Source organism: Eptatretus burgeri, chromosome 8, assembly GCF_056783735.1.
Source record: "Eptatretus burgeri isolate ZD-2024b chromosome 8, Ebu_testis_v1, whole genome shotgun sequence".
Classification (NCBI taxonomy): domain Eukaryota; kingdom Metazoa; phylum Chordata; class Myxini; order Myxiniformes; family Myxinidae; genus Eptatretus; species Eptatretus burgeri.
This window is the reverse complement of record NC_140968.1, coordinates 8684508-8706369: the sequence shown is the minus strand read 5'-3', so window position 1 is coordinate 8706369 and position 21862 is coordinate 8684508. Positions and strand designations below refer to the sequence as shown.

At 45.6% G+C, this 21862-nt stretch overlaps 1 protein-coding gene across 2 annotated transcripts; it reads right to left on the bottom strand.

Moving 5' to 3' along the window:
- Positions 1 to 261: 261 nt before the first annotated feature.
- On the bottom strand, positions 262 to 21187 carry LOC147021050 (uncharacterized). 2 transcript variants are annotated; one of them, XM_085893599.1, is made up of 4 exons: positions 20620 to 21187; positions 13416 to 13461; positions 13029 to 13214; positions 262 to 1401 (listed from the first exon to the last, which is right to left on the bottom strand). In XM_085893599.1, exons 2-4 carry the CDS (start codon positions 13447 to 13449, stop codon positions 389 to 391), a joined length of 1233 nt encoding a protein of 410 aa, XP_085749725.1. In that variant the 5' UTR covers positions 13450 to 13461; positions 20620 to 21187; the 3' UTR covers positions 262 to 388. The 2 variants fall into 2 exon arrangements, with proteins under 2 accessions (XP_085749725.1, XP_085749724.1); XM_085893598.1 differs by having other exon boundaries at positions 13029 to 13461.
- Positions 21188 to 21862: the final 675 nt, after the last annotated feature.

The following is a 21862-nucleotide window of genomic DNA, read 5'->3' as shown; positions in this document are numbered from 1 at the left end:
GCACAAATCTCATACGATAGTCTGTTGAGCTTTTCACATTCTCCACTGGTCTGACAAATGATGTTTTGTGCACTTGCTTACACTCCATAACACAACCTCCTCCTTCCCGTCTCGGTAAATACAACCACGGCATGTATTGGATTTTGTCGAACATCTTGTGAATAGTTGGATGTTTCCTTGTTTTGGTGACTAAATTGTTGATCTCCAATTGTGGTCAGTTGGTTTCTGCAAGATAGAAACCAAAGATAGAAACCAACTGCAAGTTGGTTTCTATCTTTGGTTTTGTTCATTGGAGAGAGAGGGAAGACTTCAAAATTAGTCTTATTCTGCGTTGGTACTCTTTGACGATTATTTTATGCATGTTTTTGTGTTGCACCTGGGGTTTCTTTTATTCCGTTGTATTGAAAGGATGTTTCGTTTTCTCGTTCGTGTATTTTTGTCTCTTCTTTTCGTGTGGATTTTTTGCACGCTCTCCTGTATGGATCCTCATGTGCCGATTCAAATCGCTTTTATGAGAGAAACTTTTATCACAAATGGAGCACTTGAAAGGATGCTCTCCTGTATGGATCCTCTGATGTATTTTCAAACGGCCTTTATCAGATAAATATTTATCACAGACAGAGCATTTATAAGGACGCTCTCCTGTGTGGATTCTCATATGTATTTTCAAAAGGTCTTTACGAGAGAAACCTTTATCACAGACAGAACATTTGTAAGGACGCTCTCCTGTGTGGATCCTCATATGTATTTTCAAATTGCCTTTTTCAGAGAAACCTTTATTACAGACAGAGCATTTGTGAGGACGCTCTCCTGTGTGGTTCGTCATATGCTGATTCAAATGGTCTTGACGAGTGAAATTTTTATCACAAACGGAGCACTTGTAAGGACGCTCTCCTGTATGGATCCTCATATGCTTATTCAAATCGCATTTTTGAGAGAAACCTTTATCACAGACAGAACATTTGTAAGGACGCTCTCCTGTGTGGAACCTCATATGTATTTTCAAACTGCCTTTTTTAGAGAAACTTTTATCACAAACAGAACATTTGTAAGGATGCTCTCCTGAAAGGATCCTCATATGTCTTTTCAAAATGTTTTTTTGAGACAAATCTTTCTCAGAGACAGAGCATTTATGTGGGCGTTCTCCTCTGTGGGTCCTCACGTGTCTTTTGATGTTTGTTGAAGTAAAATCTACACTGCATATCTTGCACTTCTCACATATTTGCCTTTCGATAACCTTTTTCTGTTTGTTTAATTTAATATTTATCTTTGTGCGGTTTTCACCAGCTGCACACTTGTATTTTGAATCTTGTTCTTGGGATTGGTTCTTCAAAATAGATATCATCTTCACCGTCAAGCTGCTCCTGGACCGTATCTGCCCAACTGGACTTCTTGATTGTTCTGTAAAAACAAACAAGAAGAAGTTATTTGAGAGAAACTCAAAATATTTAACAATTTCGAAAGTTTTATGAACCCTGAATTCAAAAGAGTGAATGTTAATTTTGTTTGTTTCTGCTCATCTGTTGCAGAACATACAGGACTGCCATTTGTCAAATGAACATCTGAATCTTCCTTTACAGAAGCATATCTTAAAGTTTGAGAGACAAATGAACCACATTTACAGGATAAACATCACCTGAAAATAATGAAGGACATGAAGTTTAAAACACTGCCACATGTAAATCCCATCAATAGGAAGTTTGCAATGGACGTCACTTCCGCTGTTGGAACGAGGCTCAGTTATGCTGCCATCATTACAGGATATAAAATGAGGTGTTCACAATGAGAAATTTTATTTTTGTATATATATATATATATATATATATATATACAATTATATATAAATATACATATATATAGATATATATAAAGATATATATATATATATATATATATAAATATATATATATATATATATATATTGTTGCGGTTCTGGGAACCGCATGCCTCCAAGGAAATGGCACCCAAGATAGTGAGGTTTGGTGACACCACAAACTTCATTTCTACTCTTCTTTTCTGCTTATTTCTGAGGTCAATCTGAATTTGGGTCCTCGCAGAGGTCAACACGTGCGAGACCAGGGGAGGGGAATAGAAAGGCCGTGGGGGCACCGCACGAGCATTGATAGCGCAGAGCTCCTGTCCTCAAGCGATCCCTCAACCCGGCTTTTGCGGCGAGTTATACAGTATGCCCGGCAACTCAAGATTTTCGACTCGAGCTTCCGATGATCTGGAAAGAGATTGCTGGTTGCATTGGAACTAATATCTCGGCGAGAGCGTGCTGGCAGCTTGGTGCCAATAGCTGCAATGCCATTGGTCGATAATCGAAAAACAACAACTACGCAATGACAAAAATGACAACAACGGGCCATAAGTGTGCAAGATACGGGCGGTGCGGACTTTTCAACCCATTTCTGGACTAATTATATCGGCATTCTCTTTTCCCTCCATTTCTCTTCCGGAAACTGATATCTAAATCCTTTTCATCCCAAAGCTCCATGTAATTATTATATCCGAGCGTTCCCCTCAAACCCTGACACAGATTGGTGTTGGCCCCGCGCACACAATAACGGAATCGGCGAAAGGGAGCACTGACCACGTGGGCCAAGGCGAATCCACGCTCACTGTATGGAACGTGCTTGAAGGTGGACCCGTGCTGAGCTCGGAATACCTGATTATCGTACAGAGCAGGGCATGAATGGACACATCTTGCCATCTGTGCATGGGTTTATTATAAAACCTTTCCGTCTGTCTCCGCTGGCGGCCGGGCAAGCATGTGGGACGGACGCCACCCTCAGCCGGTCGTAAGGGCACGGCCCGAAGGTTGTTGCAAGGTAATTCATGACGCGGAGTTCGGTGTGGGCGATTCATATCATGTCGTGGGGTCGGAGCGGGACATTTTCACGGCTCAGGATCACCTGGCTGGAAGCGGAATGTCACCGCTTCGGGACATCGTGGCCTGGCGATGCTGGGGAGCGGGACCAATCAGGGGGGACGATTCAGGTGATGACATGTCGCTTCGGGGTGTCCCTCCACCCCGCACTGCGGGGTCTATAAAAGGCGGATCTTGGGGCCGTTCTCGCTCTCTGTCATTAGTCTCTGTTCATCATCGCCTGGACTCCGCCTCACCGTCGCTGACTCCACCCACCCACCTGGTCTTGCCAACCACTCCGTCCCCCCTCTCTCTCTCTCGACTCCACCCTCCCAACTCAAGCACCTCCTTCACACCGATGGTCGCATCTCGACGCGAACTGCATGAAGCGAGAGATGATGTGCCAGCTTTCGGGGAGGTATCGCACCATGGAGCATTCCCCCCAAACGTATTGGTGGCGCGTTCGGGCAATCAATTGTACCAAGTACCGAGAGATCGCAGCCTCAACTTCTTCTCCTTTCTTGCTTCAATATAAACTTTTCATCGGGTTTTTGTGTGCGTGTCCTCTTGCCTGTCCACATAAGTAAGATTGCAGAAGCTTATTATTGTTCGTATCATAATTATTATTGCTTTTATTTCGGGTGAAGTCTGCTCTATGTCCACTTGTATCAGTTGGTTGTAATATTGCCGCACCTCTCACATTTCTTTCTTTCCCTGCACAACACACCCTAATAAACTATTCCCTGCACCACATACTTTTCCTCACTTGCTTGGAAATAAATTATTAGAAATGTTCCCAACTCATTTTTGTCTTTTCTTTCATTTGATCCAGCATGGTCCGAATCCTGGCTTAGCGGGACTTTATTCCCAATGATCTGTTCCTTTTAACCAGAACATCCTTGGCAGTGTTGCAAAGGGGGAAAGGAAATCCGGTTTCGTCTAACCATGGCAGAAATCATCCTGTGTCTCCGAAAATCACACAAAATGTGTGAGTGTGACTTGGTCTCCCTCTCCAAATGAGGTCTCCACATCTTGGCTCGTTTCCACTGCCAGTGCCCTGCCTCACCGGGCACCCACCCACAAACAGGCTTGAACACCAATCGACGTCACATGGTCACCCCCTCAAACCGCAAACGTCAAGAACCAGGTACCGAGCAGAAGCAGCAGGAACAGTTCAACTGTCACCAACTGCTGTTGCTGCTGTCCCCAACTGTTAGGAGCTGTCACCAACCGTCACTTGAATCTCTCACCAACTGCCAACAAGGCAGTCCTGCTGTCCTTTTATAGGCGACCAGTGTGAGCAGAGCCTCAAGCACGACTTCAGCCAAATCCAGCTTGCCGATTGGCGCATCGCTGCACGTAACCTCCACCCTCCATTCTCGTGGTCATTCGCTCCTGACCATCAAACGAGAAGCAACTCCCAATTCATGCAGGCCTGGCTCACATCGCCATGTTTGGGGCGCTGGGCGAGCACCAGAACACAGCCATCCGCCTGAACACCCGAGCAGAAACACGAAGCACCCACAGAACATCAACATCAATTATCACCTTTGTCCAGCGTGACACGAAGAAGAGTCAGTTAGCATCCATTGAGCTGCTGAACAGGGTGTCGATCACCGATGGAAAAAGGTGGGACTTGAGGTAACTGATCCAAGTCCACAGCCATGTTTGACCGTCAGAACGAAGTCAAGGAAAATCTTGCGGTGTGATGACTCAAATGTACTTTCAGTCCAATGCGAAAATGATACCCTAAATAAAATGTGTAAATAAATCGTGTATGTCCAAGCCAATGCGTCTTGATGGAAAGGGAATAGACATGAATCCGTTGGGCTGAGGGCCATCTTATCATGTGCACGAACGATGAATACCGCTCATGCAGAAATGAAAACAGATATTAACATTACCGTCCTGCATAAAAAAGGTGGAAAAACAGATCCCTGCAACTACAAACCAATCAGCCACCTCCCATTCATCAGCAAGGTTATGGAACCCTTCATTGCTTCAGGCATTAAATCCTTCCCCTTCTCCAATGGCTTTATTTTCGATAATCAAGTTGGTTTCAGACCAGGTCACTCCACTCTTGAAATGCTGCTTCTGCTCTCCCAACAATGGACATGAAATCAGAGCCATATCCCTCGACATATCGCATGCTGTTGACACGCTCTGACACCCTGCCCTGCTCACCAAACTCTCTTCCGATGGTATTCAAGGCCAGCTTCACTCATGGGTCACAGACTCACTCTCCTGTCACAGTCATCATGTGGCCCTAAATGGAGTTCTTTCATCCCCTCTTTCTGTCCAGGCTGGAGTTCTTCAAAGCAGCATTTTGGGCCCTGTTCCTTTTCTGTTTTTCATCAACGATCTCTCCGACTCTCTGGAAAATCCTCTTTATCTCTTTGCTGATGATTCCACCCTCTGATGTACCATCTGTCATCCCTCAGACCGGCAAGCAGCAGCTTCTTCGCTCACTGCAGATCTGGGTAAAATCACAAACTGGTCCAGTAAGTGGCACACGTCTTTTAATCCAGACAAATCTCACACTCTCACTTTGTCCGTTTTTGAAAGGACCGTTTGGAGCCCCCGCAACACCCCCCCCCCCATCACGATCGACTTTCTCAACAATCCTCTGGAGGAAGTCCTTTATGCCAAACTTCTGGGTCTCAATATCTGCTATGATCTTCCCTGCGAAAGCCACATTTCCAACCTGGCCTCCAAAGCCAGTCGCCGACTGGGAATACTCCATGCAAAGTCCTTCATCGGCCCACCTGAGCTCCTGACCACATACAAAGCTTTCGTCCGCAGCGTGATGGAGTACTGCTCTCCCCTCTGGGTTGGTGCTCCTGCTTCCCACCTTTCTCAGCTTCACGCTGTCGAAACCAAGGCATTTCGGATCATTGGCATCTCCGACGATGAGGCCGAGTCTTTGAGCCTGTCACTTTCTCACTGCAGGCAGGTCGGTGGTCTTTGTCTTCTTCCGTCTCCTCGCCGGTCTCGCCCCCCCTGCTCTGTCTGTGATTTGTCCCAACTATATCTCCGCAGGGCGCTCAAGGTCCGCCAACAACCACCTTCTGGGAAAACTAGTTGTTCAGAAAGTTCTCCAAATATTTTGTTGTGCAGAGGTACACCTCTTTTTCACAGGTACATTTCCAAGTATTTTAAGCTGCTTTAAAAAGCTGACGAGTCGATTCACGGTACAATCCTTATTTGGCAGGCATGCCACATGTCCAGGCCACCCGATGACTGTTGTCAATGGATTTTGGTGGATGTGTGCCGAGAATCTCAGGCAGATCAAGTCATTTCAAAAGTCACGTGTTGTCTGTATTAATTCCTTCCTCCTTGTACTGTGTTTGTCGAATTTGTTTTTTTCTCTTGATCACGGCCTACTTTCGCCGGCCACTGTAAAATTTGGTGTCCCTTTTGTCTCCATAATTCCTCGTTTTGGTTCTTTCTTTCCAAATGCTTCACTTCAACCTCAAAAGTGTCCCATTTCTTCTGCTCACTTCAAGGATTTACAAGGAATTAAGGCACAAGAGGAGGACATTCAGCCCATCTCGCCTGCGCCACATCAACACCACATTTATTCAATCCGTCAATACCCCTTTCCTTCATGTGCAGCCTTATGGCTGCTGCACTGGTACTCACTTCACCGACCTCAGAAGGATGACAGGCTGAGTCAACCCCCTGGTGTTCATTCAGTGGGAAAAACAGTGCTTGAACTCAGGACCCGAGGATCCCAAGCCACCACCCGAACCACGAAGCCAACACCAGGTAATTGTTGAAAAACTTCTTCAAAAGGAAAAAAAAAGGATTCCACTCCATTGAAATCTCATTCCACTTGAATTTTCTTCTGCCTGTAATTTTTAGCCACGTCGCGTTGCGAACGCTGGCTCCAAGAAAGCTCCGCATTGTTCTTCTCCTTTTTCTTTTTCTGGTGAAGACAAAACCTTTTGGACGCGGCTCTTGTTATATACAGGATACCGATTTCCTTAAATACTAAACACCTGGACACATCCTCACATAGACGGTGCCTTTTGAGAGCATCTATCATCAACTTTTAAATATATTCTGGCATTTGCTTGAAAGTTTCGAAAAGTTCACGTTACTATTTAAAGATTATCCCATTAAATGTGTTGTAATTTCGTAAATGCACTATTTTCTTGTCATGAACGACGATCGTCCATGACAGGTCTCGCTATTGGCTCAATCAAGGCACTTGACGAAATATCGGAAGTTGTTGTTGTTATTGTGATAAAAATGGTGGTTTCGACTTTCTGTAATGAATCTTTCATCCAAAACAATATCCTTCAAAATAGTCTTTTGGACAACTTATATTATTGAATTATTTATAATAACTAGCCAAACCAGCATTCTGCGCGAAGTTTCGAAAGTGAGGGTTCGTTCGGACGTCAATATATCCAGTGTTCACAATGTGATTTATCGAATTTCTTTATATACAATGTTTCTTGTTACATTTTTAGCCGCATCGCATTGTGAACGCTGGCTCAAAGAGAGCTCCGCGTTGTTCTTCTTCTTGTTGTTCTTCTTCTTGTTCTTCTTCTGGTGAAGACAAAACCTTTACGACGCGGCTCTTGGACACATTTGTCCTTGTTGTTCTCCATTCTTTTCCCCCATTTTCAAAACCACTTCAAACTCTTCATTGAATAAAAATGGTTCACTTTGCTTGTTTTCCATGAAGAATACCCCACCTTCACTGTCATATATTCCTCTTCTTCTTAAGAATATCGTTGTTAAATTTGGAATTGGAATCAGTATTCCTCCACTTCATGTCCCCTCTTTTGGCATCCCTCCTCACCCGATCCTCTCAATATTTCTCTCCACACCCACCACCTCAATGTTTCCTGTGAACCTGACCAACTCAAATCTTGCACATTACACCAACCCCATCAAAGCCTTCCTCAAACCATGCCCCCCTTTTTTTTCCATATCCTTTGACATTGTCAACTGAAACTTGGTACATGGCCAGATGATGATGAGTTACATCACCAGTTCGAGTTTCAGGGCATTTCATAAATTTTTCAATGACATGCCCTTTTTGGGCTTCGGAAATATCACAACAGTCGGGGACATGTATTGCAAAGCAATTCTCACTCTTGTTGTATTGGTGTTTGGTCCATAACCAGGTTGTGAAAAGAGGGGTATCTTGACCTGGACATGGATATAAGGTGGGTTTTCTTTTGATTGATGTTGATGAATCAGTCTTTTCCCCCAATCACGAACATTCTCAAGATCCCAATTTGGATTGACGCTGGCTTGAAGGCGGAATGAAGCAGGCAGGCAGCAAGGATAAGTTCTGTATCGGGTTGAGTCATCATCGTACATGGCTAGCCGAGATGAAATGTTGTGCGGCACGTAAATGTTGCAAAACAGATGCATCGAAGGGCCGAACACAGACCCGGGAGGTTCCTGCATGAATGATATGGGCTGCAGAAGATTGACCCTTATGACACACAAAAATTTGGTGATCTGTGATAATTCTGAGATTATTGCCACAGATGCCCAGGAATACCATGCGACTGCAGCTTGTGAATGAGACCCTTGTGACAACCTATCAAAAGCCTTGGCGATGTCAAGGGCTACAAGTCTGGCCTCGCCGCACTCGTCTCAGGCCTGGTTCAAGTGTTCAGTTATGAGGGAAAGAACATCACCATTCGATCGGAAATGATGAAATCCATCCTGAGCATCAGTTCAGAGATTGTGGACTTCCAAGAAAGTGATAACCTGCTCGTCGATGAGCTATTCAAAATACTGTGCTCCTTATGGGAAGAAAGCTGATCGGCTTACATTTGGATGGACCAGATTTCTCCCTTGAGCCTATAAAAGCAGGTTCAACTGAACCCAACTTACTTCCAGAAAGATAATAAAACAAACTTTGAAAAGCAAAGGTTGTGCAGGTTTAACAGAACAGGAGACAATTCTGGCAAACACGTCTTCAGGACAATTGCAGGGATACAATCTGATCCAGTGGCTTTTGAAATGTCCAGCCCTTGGATGATTTTCCAAACTATCTGAGAAGTGATAATAATAGTGGATACAATATTTTTAATAATAATAATAATAATATTAATGTTCACACGGGTGGGACAAGTCATTAACGATTGATTTTGGTCATCAAGTGTGGGGTTTGCAGGGAAACGCTGCACCACTGGAGTTTCAATTGGCCAGTGAAGTACGATGCAAACCGCCTCTTGCTTTCCCGAATTTCCATTTTGTGTAATCTTTGAGGAATTGTTTTTGGATCACCAGACATGTTCAAGAAAGGGTGTGTTAAGGTGCGTGTTCACGAAAGGCTGATTCATCTTTGGCACGTGTTAAAGAAAGGCAAATGCACACTTGTGTTGAAGAAAGTGTTCAAGATTTGTATTTGTAAATTTACCTCCACCACCGAAGATGGACGGAGGTTATGTTTTCACCCATGTTTGTCTGTCTGTCTGTATGACTGAACAGAATACCTCAAAAAATTATCAATGGATTCAGATGAAACTTAGTCGACAGGTTTGGTGGATGATGAGGACAAATTGATGAGATTTGGTGAAGATCCAGATCTGGATACGAGAATGTCGAAAGTGATTCTTCACTATTCAGAGATGGGGACAAAACCAATCCAAAGCACGACATTTCAAAAGGTTGTGGACGAGTTGGCTCGGTGACAAGACTAAGCCGATTCGATTTCGGTTCAGGTCCGGATCCAGATCCGGCCTATCAGTGGGATACAAAACATAAACTTTTCAGTCTGGTGGAGGTATGCACTCTACCGAGTGGCGTTCCAGATACAATTTTATTGAAGATTTATATTTGTTCATTGCACATGTTCAAGAAAGGCTGAGGGGTAAGAGTTCAGGTGTGTCAAGGAAGGACTGCGTATGATGGAGGATGCAGAATCAGCAGCTGGCTTGGGAGGCCAACTCTGAAATGTGGTCTGCCCAAGAAAGATCACGGCTGACAGTGAGACCTCGTATTTTAAGTGACTGAACTTCCTCAAGACGATTGATAGGAAAGTGGACAGGGTGGGGAGGGGAGGGGTGGGGGGGGGGAGATAATGGAGATAAATTTCCTCATGTTTCCTCACCTCACCTCAAATTTCCTCACCAAATTCCTCATGGAGAGAGATAATGAGCGCATCATATTTGTCACCAGGAGTGAAAAACATATTCCAAGTGTTTCACCGTCTTGCGATTTTGTCAAGGTCTGGAGAGAGGGAAGATGCTGCAGGCAACCTTTCTGAAGAATGAGGGAAGTCACAACACAGGGTGAAGTCATCAGCAAATACACAAAAGAGGATTTTCCATCGAGTCAGAGAGATCATTCATGAAGATCCGGAATAGGACTGGACCTCGAACACTGCTTTGGGGCACTCCAGCCTTCACAGGGAGAGGAGATGTTGTTTATTTTGCAGCCTGTGTCTGCTGGTTAAATCATTTTTCAATAATCGTGGCTGTGCCGCTGATGCGTTGCCCATGTTACCAGGAAGCTGGTGCTCATTTTGCTGACCTCAAGTTGACAGGCTGAGTCAACCCACTTGGTGTTACATCAACAGAGCTCCAACGACACAACAGGGGCTTGAACTCAAGACCCAATGATCATTAGCCATCACCTTAAACGTGAAGCCAACAGCAAGCTGGAGAGGAGATGAAAGGATTCTGTTGAGTGTCGCACGTTGACTTCTGGAATGGAGGAGTCAGGAAGCCATGTGTGGCGTTGGCCTTGGATGCCGCAGGCAGAGAGTTTGGAGAGAAAGCCAGAATGCCAGACTGTATTAAAAGCATGAGATAGGTTGAGAGAGGCGGCTCTAATCTCAAATCTGAAATTGAAGGCCTGCATCCATTGCTGGGTGAGTAGAAGCAGCATGTCCAGGGTGGAGTGACTTGGTCTGAAACCAAATTTGTGAACTGAGGTGAGGAAGTTTGAGGTGGAAATCATGACCGTTGGTTGATCACTCATAAATGGAAGATTGGAAAACACCATAGCAGTTGCTTCACACCTTGGCAAGGCAGAATCAAGTACTGCCAAGTAACCCGAGTGGTGTGGACGTTCCGCTTTTGAATGATCATGTCTAAACATGTATTAACGAGTTGTGGGAAAAGAGAAAACATGAAAGATGAGAGATTGAATGAAAATTGAAGATAATGAGTGTTACAATCACTGTCTGCATGTTTTCAGTGGCACGGCACTTCATTAAAAGTTTACAGTACGTTGAAAGAAATGAAGAGCTGGGAAGGTAATGGCAAACCACCCAGTGTCAACCTTGCAAACGAACACATTCCACATCATGTGTAACTGGCACAGGTTCGGTGTGCCACGCTTGATGGACACAAAATGGCTTCCAAATGAAAGATGTTGCTGCTCCTTGTGTATCAGGACTATTAGAAACACGTCCCCCACCCCCAACTGTGTAACACTCCGTATCATTTGGATAAACACCACCAACACTCTCCCCACCCACTGCAACCCTCAAGTGTTATGCCCATTGAAGAAAACACTTCTTCCTTAATTGAAAATGTATTGAAATGCTTCTTTGCCCTTGTTTCTCTGGCATCAGCACCCAATATGGTCTTCCTTTTCTTCTTCTTCTTCAACACAGGCACATTTTGCAAACCTGGCTCACACGGAAATACTGCTTCTGTCATCCATCCTCTGGTTGCTGCAGCTCGACCCTTCTCTGTGGATTGAAGAAAAATGCCATCCAGCCATCCCATGATGTTCATCTCAGAAAGTTAAATGTGGGAATCTTGGGAAGTTGTTTGCAGAGGTTGTCTGCACACAACAATCAAATCCTGTTCACATGATTTTGCAGTGTCAAACCCCTCCGTGTCAGAGCTCTCCCAAACATCGACAACAAGCCCACGTCCTTCCTCGTGTCCCACTCTTCAGCATCCCTGCACTTCACGTCTCCCCGTTCTGCATCCCATTCACGCCATCCTCTGCAAGCTCCCCGCCAACTCAACACCTCTCATCTTAACTCCCCACTCTTCCTACCCCTCTCATCTGACATCCCTCAGACCAGCATGCAGCATCTTCTTCACTCTCTCCAGATCTGGATAAAATCACAAATTGGTCCAGCATGGAGAACATGTCTTTCAATCCTGACAAATCTCACACTCTCACGATGTCTCTCTGAACCACCGCCCCCCTCCCCACAACCCCCACCAATCCACTTTCTCAACAATCCTCTTAAAGAAGCCCTTTCATTCAAGCTTCGTTGTCTCACTATCTGCCATGATCTTTCCTGGGAAAGCCACATTTCCAAACTGGCCTCCAAAGCCAGTCGCCGACTGTGTACTCCCTGCCGTGTAAAGTCCTTCCGAAACCCACCTGAGCTCCTGACCACATGCAAAGCTTTCAGCCGCAGCCTGATAGAGTATTGCTCTCCCCTTTGGGCTGGTGCTCCCGCCTCTCACCTTTCTCGGTTTCAAGCTGTGGAAACCAAGGCATTTCGGATCGTTGGCATCTCCCGCGGTGAGGCTGAGACTTTGGGCCTCTCACTCACTCTCACCGCAGGTAGGTCAGTGGTCTTTCTGTCTTCTACTGTCTCCTCTCTGGTCTCGCCCCTTGCTCTGTCTGCGATATGTTCTCTGTCACCCCCCCCCCCCATATTTCGCAGGGTGCTTGAGGTCCGCCAGCAACCCCCTTCTGGTAAAACTACCAAAATCACCAATCACTGCTCACCTTCACTCTTTCATTCCACTTTTTTCCTGCCTTTGGAACAAACTCCCACACTCTTCAATCCCACTCTTCCCTCCAGGTCTTCTCAACAGCTGTTCACCATCACCTCCAATCTTCCCCTGACCGACACCACAATCTTTTCCACCAACGTTAATCCACCACAAACGCACCTCCTTCAATCAAATTCCATGCTTTCCTTCCCAACAGTTCCCTGTCGTGTTAGGTTCTGAAAGTCCCTGTGGTGTCCATCTTGTTTACCCCATCCCTCTTCCTTCTACAGATCTTGTTAGCTGTGTGTTCGCTTTCACATGAGCCTCGACAATGTATACAAAAAACATTCACTGTGGATGAAGAATCTAAACGTTTTCAACACAAAATTGTTCCAAAAGAGATTCCATAAATTACAAGAAAAAACACATTCATGGTTGAACATCAAGGTATTTCTTGACATGCTCAGGTGTATAAAATAGTGACATACCAGACTTGGGTGTTAATGCATCATCCTGATCATGGAGGTTGCAGACATCACTGAAACAGATTCCCCGGAAACCAGGAATATTTTCCAGCTGCACATTTTGGAATCCAATAAACTTTTTGCAGAAACTGGAAAGTTCTCGAATAACATTCTCCAAGTTGATGAATAGACTTCCCAAGAGAGAAGATCCTGCAAGCTGGACAACCTGCGGCTTCAAAAAAGATTCCACAAATTTACAGAAGTCGGCATACATTGCAAATTTAAATTTGTCTTTGGCGAGAGAGAGGAGCTCTGTTCGCAATGCATCAGAGTCTGTACAAGCTTGAAGAATCTTCCGATTCTCAATTCCAAGAACATTGATCACTGCTTGGGCTGTTTCTGTTCTCAGACCTTGTGATTGGAGCCATTCCAAGAAGTTGTCCATTTCACCGATGACCTGCCAGGGACACAATGCTTATGTTAACAAAGGAAAGGTAATACATGTTATTTTCTTTACTCTGTATTTTATCAAAACAATGCAGGGTTTTGCAGCTTGTTCACCCCATGGGGGCTCACAGGATGGGATTGAGGTAGACACACTTGTCCCTGAGTTGTCTCGCTTGGGTTTGAATCCCGACACGGCAAAAAAAAACTGTCACCGTGGTGTTTATCAGATGGGGAAAGGGAACAATGTGTGTGCCGTCCTTCAGATGAATGTTCAACTAGGCATCCCCTCTCACAGCGTGAGTTGGTGGAAATTAAAAATCCCATGGAATCTTTCTCGAAGATGTGGCGAGCTATTACTGGTACACTGGCCAAATTCCAAATTTCTTCTTGAAAATACAGGGGGCACTACATCAACGGCACAGCCACACTCACAGCAATGATGCAACCAGCAGCCACTGCAAACAAAATGAAAGATCCAGAAACGAAAGTGCCACCCCACCACAAGGGCAGAGGAGCTACTTGTGAGCCAACAGCCATCCATATCTGGTGCCAACTGCATCTGCGGACATCCTCCTGCAGGTCGTTACCTTTCTGAGGAGGTTGGTGGCAGTATTTGTACTCTGGCCACCACAAAGCACGCTGTAGTGTGTGTTGTGGTGGTGCTGAGGTGTCGTCCACCAGAGGAGTCTCCTCGGGTTAATCTGAGGCATCCCTTCGGTGGGGTGTCTGGAATGTCTCATCCTCAAGTGATGGTATGGGGATGGGTCAGGCATTTGGCTGGGGGATGGCCAGACGGAGGCCCCTGGAGTACAAGTGGAAAGTGGACGCAGCGATGCGCTGTGGCACATGCTTCCAATGAATGAATTAATGAATTTGCCTTCATTCGGTGTGAGCTCTCATACTTCAAATCTGCAACTGCCCCCGCCCAGGAGGTTTGTGCACGTGCACGTTGAAAATTTATGCACAATATACTGATATAGTGTATTGGAAATCTTGTGTTCAAATATTGTGCTATGTCTTGCGGCGTATTGTGTGTCCAGCACCCGAGTTCCCCAATATAAATCTTTGCGATGCGTGGACCCATTGGGATCCCATTTTCATTTATGCTGAGGTGTTGGAGTATTTGAAGGGGTATTCTCACACGAAAAAAATCAGGACCATCGGTTTGGCTCGGGAGCGCGGGCCCAAGGTCAAATGGCGCCCCAAACTATAACTTTATGAATTACTGTTTCGGAGTAATTTTACTTTAAGCGATTTGAAATATCTCGCTTTTACGAGCATTTTGAGACCAAGATCAGCCAAATCGGACAACCTGCTATATGGCCTCTGGAAGATTGTGGGGCAGCCGGGGGCGCCCAAATTTGGGGGGGGCCCTAAAATGGGCCCCCATGGGCCCACAGGTCTAAAATTTGGTGTTTTGAGTTTTTTCACCCAAGTGAATAATTGACCAACATATGGGGAGAAAATGAGGTATTAGTGTCGGGAGGGTGTCCTTGACATGGAATGCCTCCCCACTTCTCTCATCCCCACTCTCCCACCCCCCCTCCCAAATATCCCGATTAAATTGAGTCGTGAGTTTAATGGATTTATTTAATCTGAATTGTGGTGTTGATGTTGCACAGACATGATAGACCAAATCTGAATTTCTACCTCCTGTGCTGATTTCGTTGTTAATTCCTGTTATATTTTCCTGACTGGCTCACACAAAGCCAGCACCCCAGGCGGTCTCCTAGGTCTCCTGCCCCTAAATCCAGCCCTGGCCCCACCATCTTTCTAATAATAGGCTCTTGCTGTCTGTCTGTCCCATCCTGAAACACAGAAAGGCTCCTTGGAGAGAAAAAGTGCTCCTGACCACATACAAAGCTTTCGTCCACAGCCTGATGGAGTACAGCTCTCTCCTCTGGGCTGGTGCTCCTGCCTCTTTCCTTTCTCAGCTTCATGCTGTGGAAACCAAGGCATTTAGGACCATTGGTATCTCCTGCGGTGAAGCCAAATCTTTGGGCCTCTCATTGACTCTCTTACCTAAGGCAGGTCAGTGGTCTTTCTGTCTTTCACAGTCTCCTCTCTGGTCTCACCCCCTACCCCCGGACTCTGTCTGTTATTTGCCCCCCCAACCACCCCATTATTTTCGCAGGACATTCAAGATCCGTCAGGAACCCTGTTCTGATAAAAACTACCAAAATCAAGAATCACTACTCACATTCACTCTTTCATTCCTCTTTTTCCCCACCTTTGGAATAAACTCCCACTCTCTCTTCAATCCCACTCTTCCCTCCAGGTCTTCAAAACAGCTGTTCAACACCACCTCTAAACTTTCCCCATCCAAAACCATGATTTTTTTACCCCCGTTAATCCACCCCAAACCCACCTCCATCAAATTCCCTGCTTTCCTTCCTAAAAGTCCCTGTCCTGTCTATCTTGTATACCACATGTTCCATCCCTCTCTGTTCCACAGATCTCCTTATGTCTTTGTTCCCAAGTGTTTTGTCCTTCCATCTCCCGCCCCTCTTGTTGTGTGTTGTGCCTCCACAATATTCTAAACATACATACACAGCCAAGGGGTGAATATAAACACATATATTGAAGTGATGATACACATATTAAACACACACCTGGAGGGCTCCCTTACACCTTCTGAAAACCACATGTGGAGAGAAGAACAAACAAACATCTCTATTTACTTTTACTTGAACTTTCTCACAGATTCATCATGAATTTACACTTTCCTGGAAGATAATTATCCAGGTTCAACAAGACCTACACCGTCATCTCACAAACACATTCCAGACACCACACGGAAGGGATTTGTGCATCGATGGGAGATGGATAGGTTCCTGATGGGGGTGGCGGGGGCCAGCCTGATTGGGGCAGGGCGGCGGGGGCCAGCCTGATTGGGGGCAGGGCGGCGGGGGCCAGCCTGATTGGGGGCAGGGCGGCGGGGGCCAGCCTGATTGGGGGCAGGGCGGCGGGGGCCAGCCTGATTGGGGGCAGGGCGGCGGGGGCCAGCCTGATTGGGGGCAGGGCGGCGGGGGCCAGCCTGATTGGGGCAGGGCGGTGGGGGCCAGCATGATTGGGGGCAGGGCGGCGGGGACTAGCCTGATTGGGGGCAGGGCGGAGGGTCAGCCTGATTGGGGGCAGGGTGGTGGGGGCCAGCATTATTGGGGGCAGGGCAGCGGGGGTCAGCCTGATTGGGGGCAGGGCGTTGGGGGCCAGCATGATTGGGGGCAGGGCGGCGGGGGCCAGCATGATTGGGGGCAGGGCGGCGGGGGCCAGCATGATTGGGGGCAGGGAGGTGGGGGCGGGAGGGGAGTGGGGTAACACTTTCCTTCAGAGTTCTCGAATTCCTGAGTAATTTCCCTGTGGAATCCAATTTCACTGAGATGGAATGTCGGTGGAAGGTTAACGAGGAATGTTACATTTTCGGCCCACACGATCTTTTTGAGTTTATAGATTACCAGTGCGGGCCCGTAGGGGCGTGCCAGTATGTGCAGCTTCGTGCCTGCAGCATCAAGTCCCCAGCATCAATTGTGACGTCATATCAAACAAAGAAGAAGAATTGTGACGCCCCTCTCTCGCCCTTCTCTCTCCCCCCTCCTCTCTCCCCTCTCTTGCCCGCCACCCCTTTCACCCCCCTCCCTCGCCCTTCCTCTCTCTCTCGCCCTCCTCTCTCCCCCCTCCCCTCTCTTCCCCCTCCTCTCTCGTCCCTCTCTCTGTAAATGTATTCACAAATGTCTACCAAGCACAACGGTTAATTCTAACCTTGGGGAAAAACAGCTTTCAAACCCTTGGGAAACAGCTGTTTCCCTCGGGAAAATTCAAACCTTGGGATTAATTAATAATTTGAATAATAATCAAACCTTGGGAGTTTGGCACATACCCAGGTATGGCACATACCCAGGTCCCCAGTGTCGATTGTGACGTCATACCAAACGAAGAAGAATTGTGACGTCAATCCTTCAAAAAAAAAAAAAAATAAATAAATATTAATTGTGACATCATAGCTCCGTGTCCTGTCATTGGTTCACAGATACATGGACGTAACTTGGGAACCGCTCGTCCGATCGATATCAAACCTCGAAAAGGCACATCCGCGGGGCCCCGGCAATATTCCTGGCAAGTTTCAATCCGATCAGAACGGTGGTCGTCTGGTTATTAATAATTTGGGGAAAAATGGCACGATAAGGTGAGAAGGTGGAACGACAACTTCAGCTGCCATATATACACCTTTTCAACACTGAAAAAGCAAAAAAAAATGGCCGTAACTTGGGAACCGTTCGTCCGATCGATATCAAACCTCGAAAAGGCACATCCGGGGGTCCCCGGCAATATTCCTGGCAAGTTTCAATGAGATCGGACCGGCAGTCGTCGAGAAACGGCGGTCGCAGACAAACAGACACAGAGATTGCTGGAATTATTATGACTCATCTTCTTCTTCTTCTTCTTCTTCCGGCTGCTCCCTTTCGGGGTCGCCACAGCGGATCATCCGTATGATCCGCATAGTGATTTGGCACATGTTTTACGCCGGATGCCCTTCCTGACGCAACCCTGGTCGCCTCTTACGACACAGGGATATGGTACACCTATTTTAACCGGGGTATACACCGGCCCAGTACACTGGTACTCATTTCGCCGACCTCGGAAGGATGACAGGCTGAGTCAACCCCCTGGTGTATAAATTCAGTGGCCCAACGGGGCTTGAACTCAGGACCTTTGGATCCCAAGCCGCTGCCCTAACCACTGCACCAACACCAGGCTAATTATTATTATTATTATTAATAATAATAATAATAATAATTAATTATTTTTTCTAGTACGTACCCGTAAAAAAAAAAAAAAAAAACCAATGTCACCCGCAGAGTGACCCGTATCTTGCCAAAAGATGATCACGCGTGACTTCTTTAAGGTCACACTGAGGTGAACAGAGCCGCTATCCACCAGGAGCGACTCCTTGAGGAATATTTGCCTACGAGAGATTCCGATGAGAATCGTTCTACAGAGTAACCATGGAAAATATGCTTTTGCCTCATAACGTCACCAAATGACATCATAATGTCTCAAGCTTGACATATCTAGAAAGCACCCATCGAGGTGTTCAATTTGAGGTACTACACGATATGGTTCCTAAAACTTGAAAATTTGACCTTGGGGTCAAATATGTTTGACATCAGGCACGAACCATGAAGGTCAAGGCCAATCGCCACCAAAAATTAATCAGCTGAGCGCCAGACCATGAACTATATTCCCATGAAGTTTGAAGACGATCCGATCAAAATTACTCAAAAAATAAGGGTTTCGTCGACTCCCCTGATTTGCGACAAAGTGACCTTGACCTTTGACCTTGACCTTCAAAATGTTGTGCGCTGAAAGGGACCTCTATTGGCCTCTGATATGCAAAGTTACAAAAATTTCCAATGATAACTGTGCTCTGCAGAATTTTTTTTATACATGATTACAGACAAACAAAAAAAATAACATACAAGCTGACTCACATATCTTGCAAAAACTTCGTTTTGGCAAGATAATAAATAAATATTCAAACCGCGAGCAACAAACAACAACCACACAGGCCGTTTATTTGCTATCGCGTGCCCGGACGTGCGTGAACCGGAAGTTCGCATATTATTCGCAGTTACGATTATTTGCAATTATTCAATTAGCGCCAAAGTATTTTACCTTTTCGCAATGTCGTGGAAAGGAAAAACAAAAAGAGAAGAGAGAGAAAAAAAATTTACTTCCTGGTTCGGAGCATACCAGCACTCTGATGTTACCAAAATTTATGCACCGTCTTATATGAAAACGATCATAACTTGGGGCATTGTGTTTATCTATAAATGCGCATAAGAAATCGAGAAATTATTAGAATACACGAAGTCATCACTATCCGGAAGCCCGTACGTTGTAACCCGTAATGGGGAACGCGGCTGTGCTTCCCTTCCCCATCGGCCGCGCCCACGCAACAACGTGGCTTGTCATTGGTTTGGCAAATAAATGGCCATAACTTGGGAAGCACTTGTCCGATTAATATCAAACCTTGAAAAGGCACATCCTCAGGTCCCCAACAATATACCTGGCAAGTTTCAATTAGATCGGACCAGTGGTTGTCGAGAAACAGCGGTCACGGTCACAGACACACACACAGAGATTGCTGGAATTATAGATAGATTAATATGCTGTTATCATTATTCTGAGAAACAATGGCATGATAAGGTGAGAAGGTGGAACGACACTTCAGCTGCCATAAATACACCTTTTCAACACTGAAAAAGCAGTAAAATGGCCGTAACTTGGGAACCGCTCGTCCGATTGACATCAAACCTCGAAAAGGCACATCTGCGGGACCCCGGCAATATTCCTGGCAAGTTTCAATCAGATCGGACCGGCGGTTGTCGAGAAACGGCGGTCGCAGACAGACAGACAGACAGACAGACACACACAGACACACACACAGACAGACACAGATACACACACAGACAGACAGACACACACACAGACACACACACAGACACAGACACAGACACAGACACAGACACAGACACAGACACAGACACAGACACAGACACAGACACAGACACAGACACAGACACAGACACAGACACAGACACAGACACACAGACACACACACACAGACACACACACACAGACACACACACACAGACACACACACACAGACACACACACACACACACACACACACACACACACACACACACACACACACACACACACACACACACACACACACACACACACACACACACACAGAGATTGCTGGAATTGAATTATAGATTATTAATCAGGATTTTCATCTCCATTCAGGTTATCAACGTTAAAAATCCCACGGAACAGGTAAAGTCGGTAATCGAACCTCGTACCCTCGTTACTCCTCGTTTAGAGATCAAATTGGATATTGAAGTCAATTATAAAATGTTTCTGGTAGTTTTGTTGTTAAAAGGAAGAATGAGGTTTAACATCGTTGAAGGAAGTTTAGTGATGATTTGATTATCAACAAAAGGAGTGAAAAACACCTCATTAAATTAACAATCAAACACCTCAACAAACATTCAATAAAAACTCCTTTAACTTTCCTTCATCGACGTCGTCAAGAAACATAAAATTATTTTGTATTTAAATTCCCGTTTTTAGTGTCAAATAAGAATTCCCAAAATACCTCTTCCCATCAGTCCCGTCCCGACCACGAGGATCTCGGTTCGAGGTTCTGTACGAGGTTTACAGGAACAACGACCCGGAAGTTCTTCCTCCTCCTTCCCTTTTTCTTTTTAAGTTTTAACGGCGTTTCAGAGCCAGTCGTCTCCCCCCGAACGTGATCAAAATCGTTTATTATCCCATCGAGTGTAAAGAAATTTAAATATATTTCCCAAACTCCTTCAGGAATTTTAGTTCCAGCTTACAGAGTTGAGGGTGATTCTGGGTTCATCTTCTTCTTCTTCCTCGTGATCACTTTTGTCCTTTCCATCGTTGATCTCCTCCATCGTTGTTGACCGCTCATCGCCCAGTTGGTATCATTTGAACAATTGAAGCCACAGATCGGCCATGTTACCACTCCATTCAATGTTCATGGTGCACGGGTGATCCCTCATTGTAATTTCCTTTCATAACGTTCCTGTTCTATCATTGATTGACATGAAGGTCCCAGGTACACAAACTCCATTTCACGTCCATTAAGTCGGTATAACTTGCTTAATTCAACGTTGTGGATCTCACCTGTGGGATTCCGTTCCGGATTACCTTTCGTGTGAGAAGATTACCTGACGTGACGTCATCTGTAATCAGAGAACTGAAAAGAAATAAAATTCTCATTGCCCGTAAAAAGTGAAGCCTCCGTGAGCTCGAGGTCACGTGACCGGCGCCATCTTGGTCAGCACGACTTGACTGACTCGTGTCGTCGATAGAACTCCTTTTGAACACGTCACAGATTAAAAAAGTCAAATAAATGTTAAAACATCATTTTCTGCGGCAATAAACTGATCAAATTGGTTCCAGGAAGGTTGTGGTTGTGGAAGGACGTTTTACAGGTATTTTTATTTGTTGATGAACAGGAATAATGTGGTTTTACTCTGAATTATCACTGCGGTGTCACAGGTTTTAATTTGTCATGGAACTGAAGAAAAAGATGATTATTAATGTGTCCTGTTTATAGTTGTTGTTTCTGCTTCAATCGAGTGAGTTAAACACGATAAACCGGAGAAGTTCGATGTGGACCCGAACAGAAGCACAGTGGAGATGCGATGACATCATTGGTTCTGCACCTTCTCGAACTTTCCAACAGTCATCGAGGATCTTCATCCGGACAGGGTGAACACCGTTATAAGTCATGTCTCACCTGTGGTCTATGAACATACGACGCTGCCATCGACGTGCTCCAGGTGCTCAACATGAAGCCGAGGAACGAG